General features: G+C 43.0%; 4 protein-coding genes across 4 annotated transcripts; 2 read left to right on the forward strand and 2 right to left on the reverse strand.

The window, feature by feature from the left end:
• Nucleotides 1–106: 106 nt before the first annotated feature.
• On the forward strand, nt 107–10,531 carry ap2m1b (adaptor related protein complex 2 subunit mu 1b). The gene is made up of 13 exons (XM_027009348.3): nt 107–254; nt 2,057–2,172; nt 3,513–3,778; nt 4,832–4,914; nt 5,308–5,313; nt 5,433–5,568; nt 5,938–6,082; nt 6,434–6,448; nt 7,103–7,225; nt 7,324–7,459; nt 7,869–7,966; nt 8,234–8,345; nt 8,585–10,531. The coding sequence occupies exons 2-13, from the start codon at nt 2,099–2,101 to the stop codon at nt 8,717–8,719; spliced, it is 1,329 nt and encodes a 442-aa protein (XP_026865149.2). The 5' UTR covers nt 107–254; nt 2,057–2,098; the 3' UTR covers nt 8,720–10,531.
• A 1,882-nt stretch (nt 10,532–12,413) lies between these two features.
• Nucleotides 12,414–16,424, forward strand: mmp23bb (matrix metallopeptidase 23bb). Its single transcript, XM_027009379.3, has 8 exons — nt 12,414–12,882; nt 13,486–13,616; nt 13,934–14,073; nt 14,352–14,519; nt 14,715–14,879; nt 15,096–15,206; nt 15,404–15,530; nt 15,746–16,424. The coding sequence occupies exons 1-8, from the start codon at nt 12,808–12,810 to the stop codon at nt 15,939–15,941; spliced, it is 1,113 nt and encodes a 370-aa protein (XP_026865180.2). The 5' UTR covers nt 12,414–12,807; the 3' UTR covers nt 15,942–16,424.
• A 420-nt stretch (nt 16,425–16,844) lies between these two features.
• pcyt1ab (phosphate cytidylyltransferase 1A, choline b) lies at nt 16,845–20,914 on the reverse strand. Its single transcript, XM_027009351.3, has 9 exons — nt 20,697–20,914; nt 20,020–20,125; nt 19,819–19,915; nt 19,563–19,679; nt 19,245–19,396; nt 18,981–19,059; nt 18,687–18,829; nt 18,323–18,511; nt 16,845–18,198 (listed from the first exon to the last, which is right to left on the reverse strand). The coding sequence occupies exons 2-9, from the start codon at nt 20,122–20,124 to the stop codon at nt 18,001–18,003; spliced, it is 1,080 nt and encodes a 359-aa protein (XP_026865152.1). The 5' UTR covers nt 20,125; nt 20,697–20,914; the 3' UTR covers nt 16,845–18,000.
• A 375-nt stretch (nt 20,915–21,289) lies between these two features.
• On the reverse strand, nt 21,290–23,988 carry serp1 (stress-associated endoplasmic reticulum protein 1). The gene is made up of 3 exons (XM_027009359.3): nt 23,761–23,988; nt 23,217–23,292; nt 21,290–21,929 (listed from the first exon to the last, which is right to left on the reverse strand). Exons 1-3 carry the CDS (start codon nt 23,842–23,844, stop codon nt 21,889–21,891), a joined length of 201 nt encoding a protein of 66 aa, XP_026865160.1. The 5' UTR covers nt 23,845–23,988; the 3' UTR covers nt 21,290–21,888.
• Nucleotides 23,989–24,067: the final 79 nt, after the last annotated feature.

Raw genomic sequence — 24,067 nt, forward strand, 5'->3', positions numbered from 1 at the left:
TTACCTTTTAACAAACATTTTATAAATGTAGGCTCTCAAAAACTGCATCTAGACGGTTTTTCGGGGTTGGACAAAACGTCGGCGCGTCGTGTCAGCTGACAAAACGGTGTGGAAGGAGGGAGCGGTCGACATCTTGAACAGGATGACTGATCAGTGACCGCAGAGCTTGGGGAGAGCACTGTCTGAGTAAGTGCTATAAAGCTACTGCTATTGGGGTGAAACAAGCCCCGTTTTGGGCAGTCAGACAGTTGCTGGTAAGTGAGAGGTATTTTAACTGTTGACTGAATTTTACTAAACAAATCCGTCACAGTTCAATTGAAAGAATAAATTGGGTCTTAGCAAGCTAGGTTTGCTAGCTATGATTAGTTGCTAGCTAACCAAGCTAGCTAGTATTATTGTGCCGAAATTAAAGCATGGGAACAAACAGGTTATTTATGGATTATCTAGAAACTATTTTAATTAAGATAATACATATACCAATATAGTTATAACGTCAATAAAGGCAGTCGATGGAGCTTGCTTATCACGGAATAGCTAGGTTAACTCGTATCGTAGCATAGCGAGTTCACGGCTAACCCAGCAGTGATGGTCAGATATTTTTCCGGTCAGGCAGACATTTTAATCAGTTTTAACTTGTCGCGAATTTCGCTTTGAAATTACACATTCATTTGATTGCATGTAGAGTTTGGCATGGGTAATCGTAATCGGGACAAATATTAATCCAAATTATAGTAGCGGCGTCGGTGTAGGCTGCAGTGTAATGAATTTCATTGAGCGGCCGGTGTCGGGTAGCTCGCCTGCTAATCCTCTTGGCAAGCCCAGCCGTCGCAGTGGGCTGGTCCGTTACTGGGACGGCGGCGGACATGTTGGATGCTGCGGTTCCTTGAAATATATCCTAAGATTACTGCTTACTATCATCGCGGCAAAACGTAAGGGAGCTGTATGTCGTGCTGCACTGTGCTACTTGCCGCTGTAATCAGTTTCGAGCTGAATGTTGGAATCGTGGAGGTAAGTTAGCGGTTTATGAAGTCCGTATTTGGCTAGCGATTTCTAACGTTATACAAGCCTTGCCGTTAACCTGCGCGTTCACTTGTTTGGTGGGTGCGTTTTTTAAACACCGTCGGTATAACATTTATGCACATGCACAGTTCTTGGGGGTCTGTCATCAGTTTGTATGTACACCCAGACCCTTGGACGTCACCTGGATGTGGTGGTCAAGGACAGGAGCATTTTTGGTCTAAGATTTATTTGTACTTTTTTTTAAAACATGGGCGCTATGGAATATACAAGTTTTTATAATTTCCACAAGTAGACTATAAGGTGCCATCGTTTAAGTTAAGCAAGGGCCGTATATGATTAAGTGACCAAGTTTCATTTGTGAGGTGATGTATTACTTTCTGGTACCTTTTTAAAATTTACGATTTCTCAAACATTTTGCTTTACTTCCTTATAGTAATTTGTGTATCTTATGTTTGTGCTCATATTTCTCTCCTTGAGTGTATTTACTAGGTGTGTGTTTAGGCCTTCCTAAAAGAACAGAGTTGAATGTTGAATCCAAAGTAGTGAGACTTAAGTGGGCCATATTTTTCTTGTAAAGAGAGATGTTGGGTAAAATTGTTTGTGTAATTGTGAATTGTGCATTAGCGATCCCTTCACTGTAGCATAGTTAATAAACAGCAGCATTTCTATTTTATAAGCCTGGTGCAGTTTGCTCTTGAATTGAAAATATCCTTGTATGGTTGTATAACATTTTTTTAAACTAAAAAGACTAGGGACAAAATTGGTTCTGTGACCACTATATTTGTAACTGTCAACGGTGGTTAGAAATTGAGGTGTCGGACTGCTTTATTCATATCAGGTTTCCCTGATTTTGCTTCAAAATCAGCCTTGTCTTACTGCCAAATTCCCTTTTTGAAGTAATTGCATATAGTTGCTCAAGATCACACTGGCCCACTATGTCACACTCATTCCTGGTTTGATGTAGCTTCCGTGTTTGTGGCGGAGGCTCCTGTCACGTCGGGTCACTTTGTCTTGAACCCCGTTCTCTTCCATGCAGATTTCTCACCATGGCCGGTGAACACTAAGACGGGCTGCCACCATGATCGGAGGACTTTTCATCTACAACCACAAGGGCGAGGTGCTGATTTCCCGTGTCTACCGTGATGACATAGGGTGAGGTCCGCTCAGCCCCTCAATGTCTTATCACAAAGGCAGAGGAAATGATGGCTTAAATGGGAGGTTAAAATGGGATATTGGCAGATAATTCTTGTCATTGATGGATTTAAGTACAATGTTCATTTTCATCCTAGATAACTTGTAGGGTGTGGGTGTGAGGTGGTGTGGTATGTGTTTGTGAGAGATAAAGGCAAACATTGTGTTTGTCTCTGACATGTCACATCATGTACTGGGAACATTCTAACCTTGCCTGTGCTCCTGCACTTTCTCATTTCCCCACCTTCCTTCTTCTTCTTCATCTCCGTTTCTCCCTCTTTAATTCTTTGTGCTTTTGTTTTCTGTGTGTGAGACGGCTGTGCAGGAATGTATGAGATGAGTTCAGCTGCTGATTGTGTTTCTCAGTCTGGTAGCCAGAAAGCTCAACAGAATGTTATCTGCAGCCTTGTCTCTCCACCAATCTCCCCCCCCCCTTCCCTCCATACCACCAGGGATAGAGAGGTGGAAATGCTAGAATACATTTTGCAAGGAGCTGAGAGTAATTTATTTGAAACCAAAGAGAACCCCTTACAGCACTTGTATGTGCAAGAAGTTTTAATACCCCCAAAAGATGTGAATGTTCCTGAAAGCTCAGACACTGACTGTACAAATCAGGGTTGCTATGGTTACAACGAGTGTGGAAATCACTGCCTTGACTGCTTCTTGTCGCAGAATCTTAGTGTGTGTGTGTGTACGTCTGAGTGACTGAGTCACTAGTATGAGCTGAACAACCCTGAAAGTGAGGAGCTGCTCCAAGGGTAGGTGGCAAGGAGATTCTGATATGTAATGAACAGACCATCGGGATACCATAGTTGCAGGGGAGAAAAGATTCCCATGACCAGATGTTATGGCTTATGATTATTTTATGCTATCACATGCCTCGTTATCATTATGATGTGCATAAGCATGGCAAAGAGAAACGATCTCAGCCATGTGTCCAATCCAGTTAGTGATGTGAATGAGTATGCGCCAGGTGAGCTGTTTCTTAGCACTTGCCAAGCTGTGAACACAGAGGGTGTGTGTGTTGCAGCTGGGCTGATGAGCGTTCACTGTCTGCACTGCTTCAAATATGAATTTGGATACTCTCCAGACTGTTCATGCGTTTTGTCATCTAGTGCATTCTCTTCAGACTGCATGGTTCTGTGTCTTGTTGAGGGGTGGGGGGGTAGTATGTATTTGTATCCCTTCTTTCTTTATTGTCCGTCTCTCCACTCCTCAGTCCCCCCACCCCCATGCTTCTCAGCGTTCATGTGTGTGTGTGTGTTGGCACTCGCTCTCCTGGCTGTGCCTCTCTTTTGCAGGAGGAACGCAGTGGACGCGTTCCGCGTGAACGTGATCCATGCACGGCAGCAGGTGCGCTCGCCCGTCACCAACATCGCCCGCACCAGCTTCTTTCACGTCAAGCGCTCTAATATCTGGCTAGCCGCCGTCACCAAGCAGAACGTCAACGCTGCCATGGTGTTCGAGTTCCTCTACAAGATGTGTGACGTCATGACCGCCTATTTTGGCAAAATCAGTGAAGAGAACATCAAGAACAACTTTGTGCTGATCTATGAGCTGCTGGACGGTAAAAAAAAAAAAATCGTTTGAGATTTTCATTTATTTGTTTGTTTCTTGACTGTGCTGTTACCTTTTTAAAGGTATCTTACTCATAACCCAAAAGTAATCCCAACAACAGTTTGAGTTGTGTGAATTGTGAATGAGCAATTTAAAAAGTTGTTAGCACATTTTTTTTTTACCATTTAACTTGATGGCTACTGTTCGGACTGTACTAGCCTATTTGTGTTCCTACATTTGACTAGATGGGTGCTATTTAAAAGTAACTAAGAACTGGACTTGCTGCACATATCCGGGGATCTACCAGTTATGCATGCAATGCAATATAATTTGAAGACCAGCAGTGTATGCCTGCCTATATTAGGCTGTCTCGCTCTGCTTTGAGAAGATGGTGAAAAATGTTGACATTTTCTTAAGCCAAATGTATGGGTGTGTATGTCATTTGTTGCTGTATTCCTCTTTGCAGTAGTGGTATTGTGTAAGGTTTGTGTGCAAATTGATCTTTATAACAAGTCCCTACTGCTTTTTTGTGAGCATACTGAACTATGAGGTGGGTCAGAGTTCTATGGGTGTGAGTCTAAATAATTTTGTTCTAGGTAATGTAAACCAGCCTTTAACTGTTACAGTAATGGTTCACCAGTTTTATTATATTGCTATAGTTGTAAGACGTAATGTAATTACATTATATTTTTACTCCCGTTGTGCATTCGTTCTCTGGAGTTAGTCATGGAAAGTAGAACCTGTTCCCTCCTTCTGTCTAGACTTCTGCTTTTTTCTAGTATCACTGCAGTTCTCCAAGCTGTGCCTGCAGCTTCTGCTGTGCTGTTGTTTTTTTAGGTTTTGATTTTTATGACTTCTAGATGGGAAAATCAAAGCCTAAAGAAAATACAGCGTCGACAGAGCAACAGCTCCCCAATCCTCAAGGCCGATGTTGCGACTGTCTTAACTTAAGCTGCTCTTCATTTTAGAGTACCGAGAAGAATACTCGCTGATGGTCTTGAGTGTGTGTCCATGTATTGGATGAACGCATGTTCACTGATTGGTCATCTCCCCCCACCTGTAGAGATCCTGGACTTTGGCTACCCCCAGAACTCGGAGACTGGTGCGCTCAAGACATTCATCACTCAGCAGGGGATCAAGAGCCAGGTGGGAGGAGCCAAATGCTACTTGCCACTTTGCCCACTTTAAATGAGGTGGCATTTGTATTGGTTGTTGTTGTTGATAATTGGGCTGGCAAGCTTTTTGCCTTCAGTTTAGGAGTGGCTAGCAGGTGTCATTGAAGACGCAGCTTAGTTCGATAATAAAAGTAGCCAGCTTGTGCAAGGTTGTTTTGTTTTGGGGTTTTTTGGTGCTGTGGTGCTCACTGAAGTGCCTTCATTGCTTGTAGTGGAGAATAGTTAGTAGCTTGGTGAAATGCATATCTAAAGTAACTTCCCAATTACTGATATTCGTTTGCTTAGTTTTATGAAAACTGTTTTGTAATGTTTCTCTCCCTCCCTACACTGCCTGGTCTGACCACTTCTAAATGCTGCCGTCTAGCATCATGTAAGCTCTGTTAAATCTGTTTTTGTTATCGAATACATTAAAATAAATCAGTAATGGACCTTAAATGGTTAGCTTCTGTCAGTTATTTTGAGCCCACCTCTTGCTCTCCTGTCCTCCAGACAAAAGAGGAGCAGTCCCAGATCACCAGTCAGGTGACTGGGCAGATAGGATGGAGGCGTGAAGGCATCAAGTACCGCCGCAATGAGCTCTTTCTGGATGTCCTGGAGAGCGTGAACCTGCTGATGTCACCGCAGGGTAATGCCCCTGACTCTAGCGCTCAGCAAGCGCTTCCCTCGCTCACTCCACAGTTCACGTTTTGAATCCCTCTGGCACATCAGTAACTTTTTTTTATTTTTATTATTTCATCTTATTTTCAGTTTATTTTCCTTAAGCCTTCCTATGTCATTTTGCTATAGATTTTAGCATATATTGCGAAGCACCAAGTGCTGCATTTTGAGTGTGAAGGGTGCTAAACAAGTATATGGATTTATTTATTTATTTTGTTAATTATTATTATTGTTGCTGATCTGGAGTTAAGAGGACCAAGCGTTGAGAGCAGCGTGGACGGCCATTGGCACACCCTGTGCCTGTGGTGCAGTCTGTAATGACCGTGTCTGGATGCAGGTCAAGTCCTGAGCGCACACGTCTCGGGCCGCGTGGTCATGAAGAGCTACTTGAGCGGGATGCCCGAGTGCAAATTTGGCATGAATGACAAGATCGTCATTGACAAGCAGGGCAAGGGAGGCACTACCGATGACGCAGGCAAGAGGTATGGACATGCCGACAATACACCGTGCCTGTTTTATGCCTGTGCTTTTCTCAAGTCAGTGGTAAGACTCAAGGCTTGAGAATATAATTATCATGTCATATCTACGTAAGAAAATAATAAATAAAGTGAACCCAATGTGGTGAGGTTGCCGAGGATCCCAGTGGTGTCTTGCATGGTCACATTTTCTGTCCTGGCCGTTTATTGCGTTGGTGTGCTGGTATGTGTCTTAAGTAGTAGCTTCTCTTCAGTTTCTACTGCTATTGCCAGCGCTTTGTCCTTCAGTTCATCCTCTGTTCTCTTTATTTTTGTTGTGTGCCGTTTTCTTCTTTCTCTCTCTTTGCCGGACTGCAGTGAGTTGGGGGGCAGGTAGCGTACCTCTCACTCCTGAACTGAGCTAGTGTTCCATCTGCTTATTGTCCTGTATTAGTGTCTGTCAAGTCAGGTGTGTTTGTGTCATGATGTAGGACTAGGCTCTTTTGTGCTGGAATAACTTGCATGGCACGGCACAAGTGTGCCTCTGCTGGCTACGTTTCTCTGTTAGTATTTGGAAAAACATACTAATAAGGTGAGGTCTTTCTGTGTTTAGTTATTTGTGTCCAGTATTAAAGATCTTCACTTTTTTTGAACTCATGAATTTCTGTCCTGTCCTTTTTGTAAAAAAATTTTTTTTAAAAATTAGCCACCACCGCTGCCCCACCCATACCCTGTCAACATCTTTAGTAGAATGGTTGGTTCACCATCTCTCTTCTTGTTTGTATAAGTCTATGTGCATATGAGACATTTTATTACACCCATAAACCCCTCACTTTCCCGACCTCTGACCACAACACGGCTTACTGAATACTTCTCTATAGAGAAAGCGCTTGCAGAACACTACAAAAGGAATTTTGAATTTTGATTTTGTTGTGGTCAAAGTAGTGGGAGCACAAATTACTTCAGTGCATTGCTCACACACACACACACTGCTCTTGCCTCAAGTCCTATGTTAGTTGATGCAAGTGTGTGTGTGCGCATTCGCAGTAGTGGGAAGCAGTCCATAGCCATTGATGACTGCACCTTCCACCAGTGTGTACGGCTCAGCAAGTTTGACTCAGAGCGAAGCATCAGCTTCATTCCCCCGGATGGAGAGTATGAGCTCATGCGGTACGTGCATGCGCACATGCGAGCATTTGTCTATATGTATACATCACACGTCCTTGTGCTTGTTGAGCTGTACTAACCCCCACGTGTGCTTGCTGTAGGTACCGCACTACTAAGGACATTATTCTTCCGTTCCGCGTCATCCCCCTGGTCAGGGAGGTGGGCCGCACCAAGTTGGAGGTGAAGGTGGTCATCAAGTCCAACTTCAAACCCTCGCTGCTGGCGCAGAAGATAGAGGTGAACTTTGAGGGTGTTTTCACCACACCAGAGAACATGGCTGATGGGGAAATGGTTTTCTTGCCTTGTTCTATCAGATTCTAAGAGGAAATGTGTGTTTTGTGGCTCCTAATTTGTTACACAGCAGATCAGATCCACTACATCAGTTAGATACAAACATGCAGATGGTTTGTTTAAGAAAAAAAAATTTGCAGGCTGTAGCTAACGACTTCTAGTGGCTAATATCCTGGCTAAGGTTGCTTTGTGAGGGTCTGGAGATCTTTGAAAGTTGCATGATAGAAAATGTGGGTGCACCCACTCTGAGTTAAGATGAGTTTAATGCAAAGCAGTAGGTATTGCATGTAATAATGACATTTGAAACAGCAAACCCAGCACTAATTGAGGTACTGTATAACGTTCTATGTCTCAGGTGCGCATCCCCACCCCTCTCAACACCAGTGGTGTGCAGGTGATCTGCATGAAAGGAAAAGCCAAGTACAAGGCCAGTGAGAACGCCATCGTATGGAAGTAAGTTGCATGTGCATGCTCTCAAGTGATGTGTACATCAGAGCTTCCAGGCACAGGTCCTCCAGAGATCAGTATGTCCCATGTCGCAGCAACATGGAATGCAGTTGGTGAAGGCATTGGTAATTGGGTGATGAGTTGAGTTGGGTGTGTTAAGTGAGGCAGAAGCTCTGCATTGCTCTCCCAAACTGGAGGCTGATGTCCTTGACTGCTCCCAGTTCTCCTGCTTATATTGGCGCGCTTCAACCATGTTAATCACTCTGCCCACAGAATTAAGCGCATGGCAGGTATGAAAGAGTCCCAGATCAGTGCTGAGATTGAGCTGCTGCCCACCAATGACAAGAAAAAATGGGCACGTCCACCCATCTCGATGAACTTTGAGGTCAGTTTGGTCCCCTGATCGAGTTCCCAAGGGCGTAGATCAAGCTGGAATTTGGGTTAACTCGTCCGCATACACTACACACAAGCATGAATTGCATTCCTACGTCAAGCCCAAGTGGTGTAAGGAGCTCAATAACCTGAGTGCTTTTATCCTTGCATTCCATTTACTCCTTTTCTTTTCATGTATGGCTTCTTTGGTGTTTTGTGCATGCTGATGAACACTTGGTTCCTCCCATCCAGGTGCCCTTCGCCCCCTCTGGCCTCAAGGTTCGCTACCTGAAAGTGTTTGAGCCCAAGCTGAACTACAGCGACCACGACGTGATTAAATGGGTCCGCTACATCGGTCGCAGCGGCATCTACGAGACACGCTGCTAACGGTGGCCTTCCAGCCCACACAACGAGGAGAGGAGGAGGAGGGATGGCAAGGCATGGGGGGAGAAGAGGTGCAGAATGTTGGCCTTCACTCATTGTCTTGCTCCCTCCTCTCTCCTTTTCCCACCAACAACATAAAACAATTATGGGGGGAAGGGACAAAAGATTTAAAAATAATCATCATTAAGATAATACAGACTTGTCCTGTGGATAAAAAAAAAAATAGATTTAAAGTTTAGACATGTTGATGAACAAAGAATATGAAAGACTCGTTTCCCTTCATTATCGTCCCTTCCTCCTTCATATGTAATAACCTGCTATAAGATGAGGCCCCTTTTCTATCAGTCCACCAATTCTTCCTCCTCTGATTTGACCATGTGCATTCCTGACCCCCCCCCACTGATTGCTGGGAGCGGTGGGGCATTGGTCCCATTCACCCTAACAAGTGATTAGCAATGAACCTGTGCTTCTGTGCACAGGCATCATCAATGTTGATACGGCTTCTTTTAAACTCCCATCAATCCCACACAAATCTGTTTGGTGTTTGTACTTTATGCTGTAATGTTGTTGGCTAATGAACACCATAAATTGTACACCTTTTTCCTTTATACATGAGGTCTCTTTTTTTCCCTTCACACCAGGTATATTAGGCATTGTTAAACTGGATATTGTCCATGTCTTTTTAAGCAGTGTTTTTGTGTATTCATCAATGCTCTTGCCCCAACTTGTATCACTTATATTCTTTTTCACTGGCTGTACTTCAGGCTGCCTCAGAAATATTTTGTCATATAACTAATATTGAGCAACAGTTGTCTGCTTTGGTCTTTACTGTTGTGTTTGCCAGACTTTCTCTGTGTGACCAAAATTCTCAGAAATGAGATGTAAAGCAACAAAATACTAATAGAATAATCCCAGCTGTATGTATGTGTATACAAATTATATACACCATAAAGGGGTAAAAGTGAACTGCCAGGCTAATGTAGGACAGTTTCTGCTTTGGGTTTTGTCAGAGCTGATTGTGTGTCTGTGAGGAGAGTGAGCCTCTGTAGCAGGGGGTCCCCCAACATCTCTCAGGAATTTCACTTTTGTCTGCCCCCAAATGTGCTTGGGTGTTGACCAGGTTGTTTACGGGAGGTTTAACGTATACCTTTTATTTCTCCAGTGCACTGATGTCGCCCTCTTCTCAAACCCCCCCCCCCCCCCAGTGTTTCTCCAAATACTATTTTTCCTCTTAAGATTTATGGCACAAATGTGATAGTATAACTGAATGTGGATTCAAAAGGGCCAGAGAAGCCACAGCAGATGAGCTACTGGCATTCCTTTGAAACTGAACCAGGGCTTAACTCAGTTTCAGGGTAACTTGAATTTTTCCCTGCTCACTGAGATTTTGGCAGAGTTGGATGGAAGTATGAACTCTCTCTCTCTCTCTCTCTCTCTCTCTCTCTGTTCCTCATGCCAGTTTCAGATATTGTGATCTCCCCCCCAAAAAAAGAAAGATGGAGGTAAAGGAATTTTTATTTCACTCTCAGTGAGACTTACTGCCTTGTTTAAGCCTGCTTCCACTGAAAACTGGGTTGCCCTCTGCCATTGACATGTTTGTGCCTGTGTTCTGACTGCAGTGTTCAGATAACACTATAAATGTTCCTAACCTGTTTTATGTTTGGACACGGACAGGGACTTGCTGTCTGTGTGTTCTTCAGCTCTGAGAGATGGTGAGGGTCCTAGGGGCTTGATCCCTCAGCTTTGGTGTGTGTGCACTTCATTTGGTAACTTTGTGATTTGTCTTGTTAATCCTAATAAAAAGAAAAAAAACTGCTACTGTTTGGTTTCTTTACTGTGAAAATTGAGTAGTACTACCAAGACCTTTGCAGCTGAGGGTATATTGTTATAGCACAGGTGTAAAAATCTGGTCCTGGTAAGCTACAGGCCCTGCAGAGTTTAGTTCCCACCCTAGTCTAGCACACCTGGCTCGAATATTAACATTAGGGTTGGAAATAAACTGCAGGGCAATAGTTCTCCAGGACTGGCCTTGGGCACCCTGTGTTACAGTATGTTCAAGGTTGAGAGGAAGGAGTTGACACTATGCATCAAAGTTATACTTTTGGGTTTGTATGCACGAGCCTGCAAATGCAGAAGTAACTGGTCATCTGTGTGCTCGGCCTGCTGTCACGGCCAATCATTAATCGGTTGTTGGAGCCAAAGGACGGTCGGACTGATGGATCGATGGCCAATTAAAGTCTCGTCTCTCAAGGCCCGTGAAAGAGGTGCTCCTGTCTTGCCGCTCTTTCTCTACTTTGCCCTTCCACCTCCCTCTTCTTTCATTCCTTGCTCCTTCCCAGAGTGAGTGACAACACAGGGTCAACCAGCCTCTGGTTCTGCAGTCACCTGGCAAGCTGCCAAGCCTCCGGGCCCCCTGCCAAAATGAAGGGCGGAAGTTATGAGTCCGCTTTTCAGTTGTCCTTCGCCCAATCAATGTTTGTCTTCTCCTTCAGGAATCCCATAGTCTGTTAATTCAGCACCGTCACACACATCTTTGTTAAATAACCAGACTTTCAGGTCAGAACGGAATGCTTTCATGGGATAATGTGCCCATCTCTTGAGTGTTAAAAACCTGTTTTCTATTGTCTTTGTCTGATTTTTGTTACTTTATTTAGAAATAATGTCCACTCATTTGTTTTCTATATTATCTAGCAATAACTGATTTACAATCAAGACTAAAATAGTTCTTATAAACCTTCTTGTTAGAACGTTCTTACTTGTCCTATGAATTTTGAACTGGAGGTTATACAAGAGTCTTTGGACAAATGATTCCTTGACCTAATGAAATCCGTCATATTGTAATGATTTCACTTTGGTCAATACCGGAGCTTTGTTGCTAATGACCTGACTTAACAGCATTGCAGCACTTTGGTAAATCACACACTGTCCTTCATCCCTCCGGGGGTCAAATGGGCTAATGGCGTTAGTAAGAGACTGAAGGCCATTTGGCCAGGGACGCCATGCATTACGCCAAACTGCGCAATTGCCAAATATTCACCTCATTCTCCACAGTGTATTTTTAATGAGTACAGCCCATGCATGCATAAGTTGCAGGCCTTTAAAATGCCGGTGTCAGCCCTTTTGTTTGAAGTTGACTTGCAGAACACCTAAGACAGCACCAATAGCAGAAATGTGGACCAGGCCATGCCTTGGTGGATCTGGTTTGAATGTTAAGAATGTGAATGTTTCTGGTAAGTTTTTTATTGCACACTTTGAGGTTTAACTTCTTCCAAGCATAGTCCTATTTTTTGTGGGGCAGGTGAGAGGAGGTGATAATTCCTGCTCACACTACTCACATGTCAATGTGTCAGGTCGGGTGGTGTGAGCGTAAAAGTTAGAAAATGCACGTGGACCAGTTTATATTGTTCCCCTTATATCCAATTATATCTTAGTGCAAAAGCAGAAAGGAACCTGCCTAAACACACCGGCGTACCTGTTTTCTGGTCTACAAATTGCTTCCTCCAAATATACGATCTTTTCATGGTATACAGCCCTCTAAATAATAGTTTTATAATCACAGAAACAGCGTTCCAACTCTGTAACGCTGCAAGTAGCGTGAAAATGCAGAGTACCCAAGTGTCACATAGAAGCGGGGCGGCGCTTTCACACACACCCAGCCTTTACGGACGATCAGATTCGCGCTCTGAAGCGATGGCGAAAGTTCAGAAGGAAACTTAAAAGTGGTTGGTGCCGTTTGGGAAAGTTGGAGAATACATGCGTAAACCCTTGGAAAGCTTTTGCGGTCTCTGAAAAGCAGCACGTGTCATGTCATCCGTATGAACAGTTTTCCAGGTCTGTCCCGCGGTGACACGCACCCTGCCGCCGCCGGCCCCCTAAGACACGGTGGGACAGGGGTAACGAGCCGCGTCTGTCTACCGCACGAATGCGCACACTTGCATATGCCTTTCCCCGCAGTAATCTGCCACGCTGTTCTACCGATTTTTTGAAGGAAACGTGCATTGTTAAGAATATACATACATATCGAAACGTCTGTTTTCTTCAAGTTAACCAGCAGAGCAAAGAACTTTTGAGTTTACCAAGCGGCTTTTGGGATGCGATGGATTTGGTTAAAAATGGTGCCTCTGGCATTGTTGCTGCTTATTTTTGTTGATGGGAGAACAGAATCGGTAAGAGTTGTTAAATCGGTTGCTTATTACTACACTATTGTTATTTATGTATTATTAGATTGTGTAATTAAGCCTGCATGATTTAAACTGCTTACATCATGCTCTAAGCTAGACAAAATCATGGAGTGAAATCTTATCAGTCGTAGCATCTCCGTTTGGCAAACCACTTAAGTATAACGTGAAGTGCGAAAGAAGTTATTTAAAATTTGATTGAAGGCTCATCACGACTAGACCTTTTTTTTTTTAGAGTTAGTTTCAATGGCTTGAAAATACTTGGAGGAGGGGTAAGGGTTCTGGGTTATTTTGTTCACATATGGGTGACAGATATTTCAGCACTTGGCCATAGGTCCACAGTTACTAAGATGAGCAGGCAGAGGACAGGGCTATCGGAAGAGACTTGGCACAGGGGCCAACATCTGTTCAGGATTTCTTTGCTATATTGTTGCATAGACTGTTTGTTTCCTATCGGCACTCTTATAAGTCAGGAGTTTTTAGTGTTATTGTGACGTTTAAATAAGGGTAGATTAAAATGTAGGTGAGCAGAGAAGCAAATAATTCAGCTCAGTTGCTTTCCCCTTCTTGTATTCTCTTACCCATCGATAGGTCAACAAGCCACTACAGGAGCCCCTCCTGCACTCCTGGGGCAACAGCCCAAGAGTGCCGCTGGCTCGGGCCAAACGCTACGCCATCAACCCCCTGGGCTACAAGTGGGAGCACTTTAACATCACTTACAAGTGAGCCTCAGGGTCGAGGTTAGGTAGAGAGGTATTTGGGGTGTTACAGTGCGTAATCAAACTGAATTAACAGCTAAAGTAAAAGGAAACATTGAAGGCACAGGTGACACACAGTGGGTCATTTCATAAAGGGGACGGCTGAGTGATCAGAGGATCAAAGGGCACAGATGGATGAGAGTAGGAAGTCAGAGAAAGGGGAGAGGGATAAAGGGAGGAAATACATATGCTTGTTAATGTTTGAACTTGGAAATGGCAGATGTACAGAATGAAGATGAGTGTGCATGCATACAGATAATTAGTACTTCTCTGTCTTAAAGGATTACAAAGTTTCCCAACACCCTCAGTAAGAATGACACCCGGAAAGCCATAAGGATTGCCTTCAATAAATGGAGTGATGTCTCCCCTCTAACCTTTACTGAAATCACCAAGCCCAACAAGAGTGCTGACATCATTATTGGTGAGCTTGGCTGTGTGAAGATATTACTAACTAAACAACAAGCAACAAAGTTGCACCATACTTGATGATTTTAAATAATATCCTTTTAGAGCTAATAGTGCTGCTATCAGACACTTAAAGAACAAGTCTGTCATTCAAATCGATATTGCATGTCTCAATATTTTGAGTTATTTTCTTGTTGTTCTGGAAATAAATTGCTTACATTCACTGATTAGCTCCAGATCTATTAGTTTCCAAAAGCCCAAGCTTGTTGTGTCATGGTACATGTTGGGGATCAGGTTTCTACACATTCAATCACACCGACTGCTGGGGGTCACCGCTGCACCCCTGCTTTGATGGCCTGAACGGAGAGCTGGCCCATGCCTTCCTGCCCCCCCGGGGAGAGATCCACTTCGACAACCATGAGTTCTGGATTCTGGGCAAGTCTCGCTTTAGCTGGAAGCAGGGTATGCAGTCTCCCTCTGGAGTGTGATTAGTTTGTTTGGAGTTTTATTGGTGGGGTGTTCATTACTCTGTGTGCTCGTTTAAGCATACCATCATCTCTCTCTGTATATCTGTTATGCTCCATTTGGCTCTCTCTCCCTTTTCTTCTCCTTCTGTGTTTTGGACTGATTATTTCTTCACCCTTCCTCCTTTCACAGGTGCGTGGCTCAACGATCTTGTTCAGGTTGCTGCCCACGAGGTTGGCCATGCTCTCGGGCTATGGCATTCACGGGATCCCAACGCTCTAATGCACCCCAATGCCACTTACACCGGGCAGCGCAACGTTGCTCAGGATGATATCTGGGGCATCCAGCGTCTTTATGGTAAATGAAGCATTCACTTCCAGTGATCACAGAGAGGGAGCCTTTTGGGGGCAGGTGCTCTTTCTTTCAGATCATGTGATGTAAGCTATTCTTTTGTCTGCTTGCATGGGCTCAAGAGCTTGTTAAGAGTCCAGACTGTTAGAGACTATATTCCTTTTCCAGGTGTGTGAAAAACATGCATATTAAACTAAAAGAATGCATGCACTTATGTTTTAGGCTGCTTGGATAAGAAGCGTGTGTGTGACCCCTGGGCCCGGCTGGGGTTCTGTGAAAGGAGACGGAGCTTTATGAAAAAGCACTGCCCTCAGCGGTGTGACTTGTGTTATGGTGAGAGCCTTGAAAAAAAATCCTAGCTACCAAAAAAAAAAAAAAAAAAAAAAAAGTTTAAGTGGACTCTAATGGAATCTTGTTCCAAGACTCATTATTACATGCTGTGTCATCATTATATTTTCCACAGAGTTACTGAGTATTTTTAGGATACACACTAAGAGTTTTGAAATATGAAAGACTTATTTGTACATCAGAGCCCCTGGATGCTGTGACTACCCCTACATCTCCCCCTGCCAACGTGAAGATCAAGGTGGTGCCTCGGGGGAAAGTAGTCGGCTTCCGCTGTGGGACCAAAAATACAAGAGTGCCTCCAAAAGTCAGGTATTACCTCTACAAGAACTGCAGCTCACACCGAGTGGGAAGAAGAAACAGATTTAAGCCCTAAAACTTTGTAAACACTGCAACCCATTTTGTTGCTAGGAGCTACTGTAACCAGTGTCAGTTATTTTATAGCCGTCCAGAAAAGTATGTCTTTGTACATTTCTTGGTGAGTCAGTGAGCTGACAGTTTGATGATGCACCCCCCTGCTCACCCAGCTGGTATAAAGATGGGGAGCAGCTGGTGACCTCCATACCCGGATACATATCCATCAAAGGCCGGGATCTTCGCATTGTGGCCAACGAGTTCAACGAGGGAACGTACACTTGCCGCATTCTCCGTCGTGGCAGTGTTGTTTCTGCCAACTCCTGGGCCATTAGGCTGAAGCCAGAGCGCTCCTCCAACAACAGCTGATGATGAGAGACCGACTCAGAACTCATGCCTACCTCCAGCCCTTAAAACCACTCCAACCAGCTCGCCATAACCTCAGGCTGAGCTTAACCGCTCAGCTGCCGGTTCCATGGGACAGTTTTGTAGCGGAAGAATCTTTCAGTGGTAGACGCCAAGTGGAAGATCAATGTAGAAACACGTTAGATGGCTCATACATAGAGACAGGTTAAATGGCTGAAACGGCACATATTAAATATATAAGGAAAGGTGCAGTAGGAACACTAGAAGCTTTTTTTGTATATCACTGATTTATTACCATATTTGACTGTGAAAAAGTCAAACAGAAGTTTTTCTAGGGTATTAGGGTGTCACTCATTAAATGGAGGTTAACTAAGTAAAGCTGCTGACAGACACACACACTGCATAAGAATACAGTCAGTGAGTGCATTCATTGTACCTTCTCCCTGCACTGCATAAGGTTTTGTTCCAGTAATGACAACTACATCCTCAGAAAAAATGCTAAATAACCCCTTGATTATATTCCTCTTGGCAGACATGTCCAAGCCCACAATTATTTCCTCAGCTACAAGTAAGGGACTTTGATACATTCTACTGTGCCTCCACTCTACTATCCCTGTGTCAAACATAATAAAATCATACAAGTTCCCAGACCATTTTCTTTTAGCGTTGTTGGTTGCTAGGTACAAGTAATATAAACATTTACGGGGGAAATTCTTTCCAATACGGCCAGGACTGGTGCCACATTGCAGCACAGACCTTAGGGGTAACGAGGGTTGCCAAGTCCAGTAAAACTAAACCCTTCACTATCACAGCCAACCTACAAAATAATTACTTTGCATAGCTTTGTACTAGTGTTGGATGGGGTAATACACCCCTAATAAATCTCAGCACAGATGCAAAGCCTAATAAAGAATGTGAAACTCACTTTTATTACCACAGATGGGAAATTTAAAAAGAATTATAATAAAAATAGATCGATAGATACTGATGATTAAGTGAACATGTTTGACTAATAAAACAAGTCATAAAAATAAGCAATTTGATCCTGTCCAAAGTACTAAAAACATGTATTTAACAGTGCAGGGAGAAGGACACAGACAGTATGGCTTTTGCCCTCACAGTGGAATGATTAGCGTGACCTTTTCCCAGAGGAATGATTATCTGCAGTTTTCACTATGGCAGCCGTTCCAGTGCTTTACAGTGTAAGAAAGGAATTACATTCCATTAGTCAAAACTGGAAGGGGCTGTTCTAACTAAGCCCAATGCCGTCCTACTCCCCCCACCCCAGCTTGGAATCGGTCTAAAATAAGGCTTGAGAAAATCCAATCAGACAGATAGACAATAGATGTAAATGAGGTTTTTTTTTTGGTTCCCTGGTGCTAATATACATAAGTGCCTCTTTGTTAAATAAACAGTATACAGTATATGTGTGAGTGTGTGTGTGTGTGTGCATTTGTGTGCCTTATTCAATCGTGAAATTTGTTGGACGAAGAAGGACTCAAAGAGGGAGGGGGGGGATAAGCCTATGAGTGATGAGAGTAGCCCTAACCCTGACAGGTGATACAGTGTGCATAGCGCTCTGGTGCTGGTTTCAGCAGTTTGACCGTAGTAGATTTAGTATTACAAGTCTGTGCACTAATTGATTAAACATTATACACATGTGCTTTTACATAATACATTATTAGGTACTGATGAGGCATAATGATAAATACTTTTCAAGAAACAAAAACCCTAAACACTCATATGCCTCTCCCCACAATCGTTAAGGCCGACTCTGGTCAAAGAGAGCACAAGGGGTATTGGATACACCAGAACTCCTTACCAGACTCCAACACTAGATCAATTTACTCACAATGGTGTGTCACAGATGAGCACTCTGACTCACCATTTCCTCATAGTTTTAAAGTGGGATAATGTCAGATAGAGGTTAAACGGAAAAAACCCCCACCAACCCCAAAACCCAGACTGATTTGACAACAGCTGCGTGCAGGCACCCGATTCCTAGCGAACGGCTTAACGCGATCGCATGAGAAGAAGAAACAGAAGGAAAGAGCGGAGCCGTCTACTCGTCCTCATCCTCGCTGATGCTGTGTGCGTCGCTGTAGTGTGGAGGCGAGCTGGGAGGAGACGTCTTGGTGAAGAAGGGGAGGCGGAAGACGGGCGAGGGTGAGCGCTCCTCTCGCGTGGGGCTGCTGCTCGGGCTGTGCCTGGGGCTGATTGCCTGCAGCATCCGCCCTTTGCCCTCCTTCAGCATGTGTTTCTGAAGACCAGCCAAACAGAAGAGGCACGGAAGGGGTTAACGGCTGCAATGTCAACGGCAGCATTTATTGTAATGAATGCAGCTGGTTTCGTATTTATCCAGGGGATAAAGAAGAGTGCCTCACCAGCGCCCCGTCTGGCCCAAACATCTGAAGAAAGTTGCCGATGAATTCGCGGGACTTCTCCTCCCACTTCTGGATGAGGTCGATGCTCTTTTCCTCGACCTTTTGCACGAACTCTTTGCTCTTCTCCTCCACATCGCGCACCTTCTGCTTAACCTTATCCACACGCTCCTGCAGGTGGTACTTCTTCTCCTGCAAAGATCATGTTATATAGTATGGCTAGAACTATACAGGCCCACTCAGATCAATCAACTATAACTTCTCAGCAGGCTAATTACTGACCTTTGCTTTCTCAAAAGAAACATATTCTGCGATATTTTTTTTGTTTGTTTTGGAAGGTGCCGACGAAGGTGTTGGCTGAACTCACATTAATGAAGCTAACATTAAGCTCTTTGGCAGTGTAGCCCCTCTGCAAGTTGCGTCGCACATAGACATCGTAGTCACGGACGATGCGCGTGATTATGTCAGACGTTGAGATGCCCTCTGTCCTCTGCGTGGGTGCAAACATGCCTTGGAATAAGATGATCATTCCCTCAGTCATAAAGACAATGAACAGATGGAATCTAGCAACAGACTGGTAATTGAAACCGCAGTGACGATCCAACTGCTGTAGAATGCATAACATCCCCTGTGTCATGCTAACTGTTGGTTTATCACCCACCTGCTTCCTTTATGTGCTTGTAAACATCATCACTCTCCGCTGAAACATATGGGATGTCATCATGGGCAACAAAGTCAATCTGATCAGACAGGGAGAAAAGAAACATCACCCTGAGGTATTCTGACAAGTTTAGCCGAGCCATGAACGCACACGAACTATACTTGTGGAACCAGAGAGGTGCTTTTGTCTCCTTAGCATGTTAAAAACATTCCCCAAGCAGGACACCTGATGGTGTGTTTTGGCTGGACTCGACACACCACTCACTCTATGTTTGGCCAAGAACTCTGGCGTCAGCGTCCACGGCGCATTCCTCACCACCTCATCCACATAGCGACAGTGACTCACGGCATCATAGCGCTCGTCCTCATTCATAACGGTGAAACCCTTGAGCTTGTGCGTCAGGTCATCACTGCACACTGCATAGAGACACAGGTTAAAGGACATGACTTCGGGACATTCCTGGTTTAACTCAAGCGAGTGTTTTCAGTTCGCAAAACAACCTGGCAGACTTGAGGCTGGGAGGTTAATCACTTAGAGGAGTAAAAGGCTGCAGTTCTGGGAGTGGGCTTGTGTCACCCTTACCGCCTACAATGAGATGAGTGTTGGGGAAAAGACATTTGGCTTGCATCAGGGCCCGGGCGTGTCCAGAGTGGAACATGTCAAAAATCCCATCAGCATATACACGCACTGGACGATTCTCTAAACATAAGGTGGAACACAAAAAGAATCAGAGAAGTACAACAGGGTCACTAGATATGCTGTTCCTTTAATTTATACAGAAACATTTTACTTATAAAAAGGAGAAAAAGTCATTGAGAGGTGAACAGCATGGCACTACCTGGTGTGCCAAGGCGCGCTTCGTCTAAGCTCACACGAGTGTATTGAGTGGTCACAACCTCTAACTGATCAGCAAAGGGGGCAGGTTCTTTCAGGCCCTGGAATAACCCCCCCCACACACACACACATCACTGTGTGGCCTACAAGTTTAACTGCAGTTTGATGTAACATCACAGGCAGATTTTACAAATGCTTCACTCACCGAGGTCCTTCTCGGGATTTTTCTGGCTCGTTCGTCATTCTCTGTTTCTCCATTTGGTCCCTCTCTTCTCCTCTTCCTATTTAGCCCTGAGCTATGTGCCTCCATGCTTTAGTGTGAAATAAAAAGGCTTCTGTTTTAATGCGTTCAGAGAATGCTCATATTAAAGACACTCCCTTTAGGGTAGCTTACCGTGTGGCAGACAGCACACCACCCACCCACTTCCCGCAACCCTAACGCCAACTAAATTCTCCCAACAAACGTCAGTTTTTGACGTGGCATAACGCAATTTCCGAACATGTACCGAGACAGGCAGTACTTTGGATGTCAGAACGAGAAAACATCATTGTTATTTATAGTCCTTTTAACTTCCTCTTTAATTGCCCTATTGTTATATGTGACGTTCCAACTACTGTCCTAAAAAGGCTGTTAAAGAGGAAAAACCAAGACAGAAGCCATTTTTTAAAGCCATTAAAACTCATCGAGCGTAAACGACTACTAAACACGTTATTGGATCGGACGTTTTCTGTATTTCGATACCAAAATCAATTTTAAAGATAAATTAAAAATATGTTCTGTACAGGATCATGCAACTTCCTAAATTTATCTACACAAAACTAAAGATTTTAATTTAGCTAACTTAGCTAGCAAGCTAGTTAGCTATAGCTAGTGCTACTAACCCTGTTACGACGTCTCTGGACTTCGTCGTTAAGCGTTGCTGGACAACAAATGTTGGCCTAATGCTGTGTGTTACGTACGGAAAGCGGTATCTTTGGCAAACTCACTATTTACATTTGTCCGCACAAAAGTACCCAGCTAGCTAGTTTTAAAAGCCAATACGGAACACCTCCACACTAGCTACTGGTTTGACAGCTCTGCACAAACCGTTATGTTAAAGGAAGTGACGGCACTGCATGACACGGGAAGCTGATGCGACAAATTAAAACGTTTAAAGTTAGCCGGCTAAGACCTTACTTTATTTCTTAATTAATTTTGGCTAAACTATTTGTTGTACTCGTTTAAAAAAAAAAAAAAAAAAAAAAAAAAAAAAAGCGCTACACATTAACATTGTAAATGTAAAACAAACAAACAAAACACGTAGTAGTAACACATTAAACCATAATCAATACTAACCTGCAAACATGTATAAAATAAAGTCTTAAACATGAACTAGGTGTTTAGGGCAAACAAACTAAAAACGTAATCTTTTTATTTGTTAAAAGGACATTCAGATGGAAAGCAGAAACATTTTGCAACTGTCCAATAAACAAACTTGATTCTAAACACCTTCATTTATTTCTGTCAAAATACAGTTCAAAGAATGCACAGCATTAAACATAGACAGGAATGAATACAAGGTGTAGAGCTCCAAATAGTTTACATAATTATATTGCATTCATTCAGGACAACTTGCGTATTTATCTGGCCTAAATTAAAACCTCATATTTTGGCACCCATATACACATTGCATGGTATACAGAAACAGCCTAGAATGAACCATCAAATAATCCTCAGAAACAAATGGAAAAACCAAGAATACAAATATTGAAAGAATGTCTAGCAATAATAAGGCAGATGCATCAGTAAACTTGGTTTTAAAAAAAAAGGAAAAAAGAAAGAAAGAAAAAAGTAATCCTGTGCTGGAATGTTCTATAAGATATGGCTTGATTTTTTTATTTATTTTAATTTTAACTACAAATGTTTTCTTCCATTTTACCACTATTTTTGTAAGGCACAAGAGATCAGAATATTGTGACAACAGCAACATGTTTTAAATAAGACTTCAGAAATAGACAGGTGATCTTCGGCCTTTCCAGCACAGCGGGAAGAACAAAGGGTGGAATGCTGAGTGATGATGGCTAGCTTGCTTCCTTATATGCCCATTCTGATGCTCTGAATAATCTGGAAAATGGCTGAAGACAGAAAAACAAACAATGCCAAATTATCAAATTGATATCCTTCTGGATAATTTACTGAATGCTAAAAAAATGTATCATATATAACAAAAGAAAGCATATCAAATATGGTAATTAGGATGCACTGAAAACATTTGCAACCCATTTTCATGAAAAGATATCCCGAAAGCCTGTAAAGTCAAGACAGTTTTGGGTGAAGCCCTGCAAAGACTTCAAAATCTTCCAAATTTATTCTCTTTAATAAGTGATCAAGCAGTCAGAAAGGGGTCACAACATTTCTTGATGGTGCCCAATAGACCTTTCATTTAGCATCCCTGATCAACTAATAATTGGGGATTACATGCCTACACAAGCAGGAAAACGTTAACAATTAATAAAGTTAACATGATTCCAAGGAGTCAAGCAAAAAGTGCAAACACGATTGCTGTAAGAATTAAGTCAAGCTCAAATTTCTCATTTAATACTCAAGCTTAGCATTGCAGGACTGTATTGAATATTGACAGTGTTTTATTTAGTGCATGCTGTGAAACAAATCATACATCACTGCTTCTGTGCTCACACTGAAAGTGATAACTGTTTCAAATAACTTACTGAATCAAAGTCAAATTACCCAAGTGACTGTTTTATCAACACTTTGAGGCAATGATACTAGAGGCATTCCAATAGCATGAGGCCATCATTAAAACAAAGAACTGAAAAGGAGGAAAATGCTGTAGGTAGCTTTTGGTTATGGAATGGAAGTGACAGAATGCCTATTGACTGTTCCATTATAAGATGAACAAAGATCGAGGTCTGTTGACAGACAGATGATAACAACAAAAGAAAAACACTTTGCCCCAAGTGTTAAACATTCCAAACTGTAACATTAATGATATTAGTAAAACATGTGATTAATTCCTTTACTGGGCAAATCCAAAGATTTTAACATAAACGCAAGATTTGCATCCACCCCAAACTTAACTAAAGGTTCACGACTATTCTTTGATGGTCCCTAACAGACCTTTCACTTAGCATCCTGATCAACTTATAATTGGGGATTACATGCCTATACAAGCAGGAAAGCGTTAACAATGAATAAAGCTAACATGATTCCAAGGAGCCAATCGAAAAGAGCAAACGATTTCTGTAGGAATTAAATCAAGCTAAGGTTCATCATTTAATACTCAAGCTGTGCATTGCAGGTCTGTATTGAATAGCTGAACATTGACAGTGCTTATTCAGAGCATGCTGTATAAAAACCATACATCACTGCTTCAGTGCGCACAAAAACTTTGGTTAACTCACCTGATCCGCATACTACAAAGACGAATAAAGCTAGGAGCCACGGTCCTACTGCCGCCTTTTCATCTTGTGAGCCTCTCTGCAGGAAAAATATTGGGACCCGCATAAAGGCATTGTCTACGCAAATAACTCTACAGTTTATTTTTAATGACCAGAAATGTAGCTAAATGTATGTAAATGACCACATGCCAGTGTTCGGATCAGCATTTCTAAGAGGGAATTTATCGACAGCATCTCTAAGAAGTTGGTCTTTCCATGCAACTATCCTCGTATCCAAATACAAAACCTAACTACGACATTTGAAACAATCTAGATAGCTCGCTAGCTAGCATAGCTGGCTAGGTACATTTGATGCCTTTCAAGAAACATGGCTAGCTACTATATCTAAATATCAAACCACTGACTTTTAAGCCGTAACAGTATACCGTAGCGACCTACAACAGCTGCTTCAAACTCAAATCATTCCGCTCACCGGTGTTGTTTGTTAGCCACATATCATACGATAGTCAGTGCTAGCTACTAAGTTAGCCTCATAGCATAAACTTACTGAAGATTTTGCCACGTTTCCTCGTTGTGTGATGTTTTTGCTGTGCTTCTCGTTAGCCATGCGTATCCTCTGCTTTGCAACCATGTTTAAGGAGTAACCGAGGTAGCTGAACGATGAGAAATCTCGCGGATTTTTTTTAACTAACCCCCAAACTCTTACAGCTCACGTCAACACTACCTGCTTCGCCCCCGCTGGCCCTCGGCTGGAAGGTCCTCAGAGAAGTCTACGTGCACATAAGGGAGACTCCACCCTCGACTCTTATTCCGCGGTCGTGGCGAATCTGGACTGTCTCTGGAGATGACTCAAT

This window comes from Electrophorus electricus, chromosome 6, assembly GCF_041902795.1.
Source record: "Electrophorus electricus isolate QZ-2024a chromosome 6, ASM4190279v1, whole genome shotgun sequence".
NCBI classification, from domain to species: domain Eukaryota; kingdom Metazoa; phylum Chordata; class Actinopteri; order Gymnotiformes; family Gymnotidae; genus Electrophorus; species Electrophorus electricus.

Coding starts and splice junctions, on each gene's coding strand:
- mmp23bb (XM_027009379.3), top strand. CDS start 12,808: ATGCGATGGATTTGGTTAAAAATGGTGCCTCTGGCATTGTTGCTGCTT. Junction 14,074..14,351: donor GAGTGCTGACATCATTATTG/GTGAGCTTGGCT, acceptor GTTGGGGATCAG/GTTTCTACACATTCAATCAC. Junction 15,207..15,403: donor GCGGTGTGACTTGTGTTATG/GTGAGAGCCTTG, acceptor TTTGTACATCAG/AGCCCCTGGATGCTGTGACT.
- pcyt1ab (XM_027009351.3), bottom strand. CDS start 20,124: ATGGAGGCACATAGCTCAGGGCTAAATAGGAAGAGGAGAAGAGAGGGA. Junction 19,916..20,019: donor AAATCCCGAGAAGGACCTCG/GTGAGTGAAGCA, acceptor GGGTTATTCCAG/GGCCTGAAAGAACCTGCCCC. Junction 18,830..18,980: donor CAAGCACATAAAGGAAGCAG/GTGGGTGATAAA, acceptor TCTTATTCCAAG/GCATGTTTGCACCCACGCAG.
- serp1 (XM_027009359.3), bottom strand. CDS start 23,844: ATGGTTGCAAAGCAGAGGATACGCATGGCTAACGAGAAGCACAGCAAA. Junction 23,293..23,760: donor GAAACGTGGCAAAATCTTCA/GTAAGTTTATGC, acceptor TTTTTCCTGCAG/AGAGGCTCACAAGATGAAAA. Junction 21,930..23,216: donor CTTTGTAGTATGCGGATCAG/GTGAGTTAACCA, acceptor TTCTGTCTTCAG/CCATTTTCCAGATTATTCAG.
- ap2m1b (XM_027009348.3), top strand. CDS start 2,099: ATGATCGGAGGACTTTTCATCTACAACCACAAGGGCGAGGTGCTGATT. Junction 5,569..5,937: donor CCTGCTGATGTCACCGCAGG/GTAATGCCCCTG, acceptor GTCTGGATGCAG/GTCAAGTCCTGAGCGCACAC. Junction 7,460..7,868: donor TGCTGGCGCAGAAGATAGAG/GTGAACTTTGAG, acceptor TCTATGTCTCAG/GTGCGCATCCCCACCCCTCT.